Genomic DNA, 4,612 nt, shown 5'->3' with positions numbered 1-4,612 from the left:
ATGCCTTGAACCGCCCTGCAGTCTGCCTCTCCCGGTATCTGGGAGGGTAGACAACTCGCTTTTTGTCACACTCTGGCAGGCGATGCCAGAGTGCGATGAGTTTGTCTACCCTGCTGTCAGGGAGCCCCTGAAGGCTCTGTGCTTCCACCAGGGTCTGGGCCAGCTTCAGGACGTGTTGGTATCCTGGCTGACCATCAGGACCCTGGATATTCAGCCTGCCTGTCTGGGTGTACAGCTGCACCCCTGGTGGGTCCTGGATGCAGTTGAGGTGGTGCCTCTGCGTACTCCATATGTCCTGGATGCGGAAAGTGTTGAGCAACGGAACGTCCAGGATGTTGCGACCTGCTGGTCCACTGAAGGTGTCGAGGAGATCCTGGATGAGGAGGGCGGTTTCCTAGGCTCCACGTGTCCGGCGACGGCAGTGGAGCCTCCACTCCTCCCTGGAGATCCTCTGGATCACCTCGACGTCAGTCAGGCCGACCATCCCGTGCTTCCCCTCCAGCTCGGACCGCTTGGCCTCACAGAGACGGCTGGCATCATGAGGGTCGACCTCAAAGATGCAGTGAGACAGCTGCCTCATAAAGACAGGGTACAGCTCGTGGCTCTCGGTGGTGACACCGGATTCGAAGTGTCGCATCAGGTGCCAGATGTCCAGGCGCACCACGAGCTGTCCCCATTCCTGTGACAAAAGAAAGATGACAAACTGTTTGATTATTTCATTCACTTGTTTTTACATATTTTTTTGGTTTTATAACTTGAGAGAATAATGCTAAGGCTCACAACAGTAGAATTACAAAAACATTTCACACCGAAAACAAGGCAGCTGTCTTGGACAAGCCGTCTCTGTTGCAGCAGTCCCGATCGACATATAGGAGCTGGGGGGGGGGGTACCCCGGCGAGTCGGTACCGCCTTATTAACCCGGCCGCCATCATGGACAGGCCGTCAGAGCCCTCGGAGCTGATGAGGACCTGCCCATGTTCGTTGCCGATGTTGGTGGCCCAGGCGGCCGTGTCTGTGGCGGTACCAGCGAGCTTATTCGTCACCTGGACAGAGAGAGACGAGAAATGTAAACGCGAATGTCTAAGCAAGTACTTGGGCCGTGCTAGAGCAGGAGCAAAGACAACAGGAAATTGTGACAGACTTTACTCGCCTTCTTGGTGGAATCCATCTTTAAGATGGATCCGAAGGTGGACATGATCCTGGCCTTGTACTCATCCAGCCGCATGAGAATGTCGTAGCTGTAGATGGTCAGCAGCCAGATGGGTGAAGGGACAGGGGGCATCTCCGGTGGTGGTGGAAATTGCCTCCTCACCATGCACAAGGCCAGGAACTGCTCGCACACGCCGAGGTAATGGATCGCTCTCCGCATCCAGGCTTCTGAATGTGCCTCCCGGAGGGTGTTGTACAGCCGAGCAGCACTGTTTCCCAAAGTGCGGGACCTCAGCTGGGCAACCACCCTCAGGTCACAGGACAGCCTGCAGGAACAACACAAAAAAACATTACTTACAGCTCTGTCACCAAAACATTACACCAAACCAAATGTACACACACACACACACACACACACACACACACACACACACACATTTATCACATGATATGACATTTCTTACCTATACGTCAGTATAGCTGGGAATTGGCAGCTGTAGGTGGGGGACAGCTGCCTAACAATGCCCTGTGACCATCCTCCGACCTTCTTCTTACATTGACGGCAGCTCAGGTACTCGGTGGCCATGAGATACCAGCCGTCAATGTCTAGGACCCTCCGGATGGTCCTGTACAGCCCAGCCTTTGTCATGGACCCGGTGCACAAAGGCTGGGGGCATGTCAGCTGCAGATGCCACATGCGGTGTGGCATCCAGACAAACGCAAATGCAAAGAAGGGGTCGGGGGACGTGGGAGGCTGGTTGTAGACTGGCCGGGCTTGGGGGGGGGGGGGTACCACCAGAGATTGAGCTCTTGGTTCAGCTGGGACCTCCCCCGGCTGCCCCTGGAAAACAGCACCCGGCCGATCCACTCCTGCTGCTCTGCAGTCAGAGCTGCCCGCCAGGACTGAGGCAGCAGCTGGAAAGACAACAACAGGAAAATATTCCATTATCTGAGGAACTGAAATTACTTCATGTGCAAGGGAGGGCGTGTAATCTGAGGCCTTAAATGTATGAAAGCCTCACCTCTGCACTGCCAGCAGGTGGAAGGGGAGGGAGGAAGGCTGGCTCCGAGTCCTCCTGCTGTCCTTCCTCAGGCGGCGGCTGGGCTGCAGCATCTCCTGCTGCTGCTGGTGGTGGTGGCGGGCTGGAGGCTGCTGCTGCTGGTGGTGGCCGGGAGGAGGTGGGTGGAGGTGGATGCTCTGGGAGCAAGAGAGGGGCCTGTACATCGAAGGCTGAGAGAAATCAAATGTTTTAGCACCTTTAAAGAATGACATTGTTTGTGTTAGTATTGGATGATTAAATGATCAGCTAAGCTAAAAACTACAGGAGCACAGAAGGTTTGGATGATGACACAGCAGATTACAGGTCTTTGATGCAGGCTGCAGGTGGAGAGGTTATGCAGGTTACAAGGGGAAAGATGACGATTGAAAAAATGTAATTGTTCATAAGCACCAGTGTTAGCAGTGAAATGTAACTGTGCAGAAGCACCAGTGTTACTAGTGATTTGACCAGATATTTGTTGTTTTTTTAAATTTAACTCAAACTTACCTTGCTTCCTCTCGTCCTCTGATTACAGAAATAAGTAAAAGAACAGTCATTGAACAGTCAACAATGAATTAAAGCCTTGTGTTTGTAACAATTTGCTACACGTATGTTTTTTTTCACTCACACTGCTCCATGTCGACTACCGCTTGGACCAGCTCTTTATCTGAGGGCTCCTCAGATGGTGTTGAGGGGAGAGCTGGTCTGAAGGGTGCGAAGGAGGAGGCTGCAATCACACAATAAGAGAGAACAGCAAATTATACAGCAAACACAAGAAAAAGAATAAAGTTCCAGTCTGTATTTGTAAAGGCTGAACTTGCCTGGAAATGCAGGCTTAGGGGCCACCATCTTATGCACTTTGGCCTGCATTTCCACCGCAGACAGAGAACGCTTCCCGGAGACAAAGGCCGCCAGCTTAGAACTCAGAGGCCTGAATACAGAGACAGAAGAAGGACATACAACAACATCTATAATGAGACAAATGCTCACATTTCTTCACAGAGCATATCCAGATACATCAAACTGAGACAGCTTTACAGTGAAACACGTACTGAGAGGAGCTTCTGGATCTCTGGCTGGCGGCCGAGACAGAGGCTGTGCTGCTGGCAGTGGTGGTGGACGATGCAGCAGCAGTCCTCGCGCTCTGTCCCTGCCCCGGACGTAGCGGACAGCGTTCTCCATCTGCGTGCCAGGAGCCGGCGCCGTCCTCTTCAGGTAGTCGACAACTCTGTACAAATCAGACAAATTAGTCCATTTATCAAACACCCTCATCATCGATGGTCACCACAGTATTTATATTCGAATCGTTACCGGATCTGTTTGGGGTCCTTCGACTCGTACAGGCTCTGCAGGGTCTCATATTTGAAGTCCCCAAAGCCAACAAGGGCCCGGCTGGAGGGACTTCACCTGCGCCTCCTCGAACGCACGGTGAAACCTGACTGCCTCCACGAAGTCAGGGTACGCCGAGGAGTAGCGGGTGAAGGCATCCTGTAAGTTCACAAAGGGAGGTTAAATCTGTCGTCACTCTTTTAAATGTTTTGCATGGATCAGATTGAAGGTCTCTACCTTGTTGGCCATGAGTGGGGACTGAGACCCTGTCCTCTCTCGCTCCTTCTGGTGGGAGGCGACCAGGTTGACTGCATGGCCCACGTCATTCTCCAGGAGCCAGTGGAAGGTCTTACCCTGGTATCGGCCGAACTGGACCTTCCACCGGCTCAGGACCAGGGTGGCGTTGCTGGTGTCGCCACCCTTGGAGCTGACGTGGGCCCATCTGCATCCACCTCCTCGGGCTTTTTTGCCCTGTATGGGGCCTCACCGGCAGCCCGTCGAGGGCCAACGGCCAGGGCCTCTGGTGAGGCCCTCAGCAGTAGGTCTCCATTTCTGGCCCTACTGAATTTGGGATGCTCCATCTAAACAGAGAAAATGAACTTCAGCACACGTAATAACTACTACTGATAATATTAATATATTTCATTTGGGTAGCACTTTCCATACATGTTTACTTTAACATAATGAGTAAGAAAGGTAAATGCTAATAAACATGAATAAATGACAATGCGGTACTTACTTTCCTTGTTACTTTTAGTTCAGTGGGAAGTGGACAAAAATCTATAATATAACAGAGGACACAGTTAGGACACATGCCATACTTTCTGCTTATATTTCACTTGGATTCTTTGAAAACAGTTTATTTGAGTCGGACTTCCTGTCTGGTGCGATCCGCTCTGTTGAAATTTGCGTGGTTAAGCAGCGGCTCAAGGAGAAAATAGAAGTCCTACCTAATGTTCACGGAGAGCCGTTGCTGAGACGTTGCTGTAATGTTCCGCAGCGCGCCCGGTGGAAATGCTCTCATTTAATAGAGTGGCAGCGATTTGCAACACCGACCGTGGCGCAGCCATTCCGCGGCTGGTTACGATTTTAG

General features: G+C 51.9%; 1 protein-coding gene across 1 annotated transcript; it reads right to left on the bottom strand.

The window, feature by feature from the left end:
• Positions 1-708: 708 nt before the first annotated feature.
• On the bottom strand, positions 709-3,639 carry LOC131960533 (uncharacterized). The gene is made up of 5 exons (XM_059325772.1): positions 3,502-3,639; positions 3,243-3,418; positions 1,615-3,121; positions 1,152-1,476; positions 709-1,044 (listed from the first exon to the last, which is right to left on the bottom strand). The coding sequence occupies exons 3-5, from the start codon at positions 2,094-2,096 to the stop codon at positions 721-723; spliced, it is 1,131 nt and encodes a 376-aa protein (XP_059181755.1). The 5' UTR covers positions 2,097-3,121; positions 3,243-3,418; positions 3,502-3,639; the 3' UTR covers positions 709-720.
• Between the last annotated feature and the right edge of the window lie 973 nt (positions 3,640-4,612).

The sequence above is a fragment of the Centropristis striata genome, chromosome 22 (assembly GCF_030273125.1).
Source record: "Centropristis striata isolate RG_2023a ecotype Rhode Island chromosome 22, C.striata_1.0, whole genome shotgun sequence".
NCBI lineage: Eukaryota > Metazoa > Chordata > Actinopteri > Perciformes > Serranidae > Centropristis > Centropristis striata.
Note: the sequence above shows the minus strand (reverse complement) of the source record. Positions and strands in the feature narration are given on the sequence as shown.

Excerpts from the sequence above, each read along its gene's own strand:
- LOC131960533 (XM_059325772.1), bottom strand. The coding sequence starts at position 2,096 with ATGGAATATTTTCCTGTTGTTGTCTTTCCAGCTGCTGCCTCAGTCCTG. Across the intron at positions 1,477-1,614 it reads CCAGCTATACTGACGTATAG|GCTGTCCTGTGACCTGAGGG; the intron begins GTAAGAAATGTC and ends TTGTTCCTGCAG. Across the intron at positions 1,045-1,151 it reads AGATGGATTCCACCAAGAAG|GTGACGAATAAGCTCGCTGG; the intron begins GCGAGTAAAGTC and ends CTCTCTGTCCAG.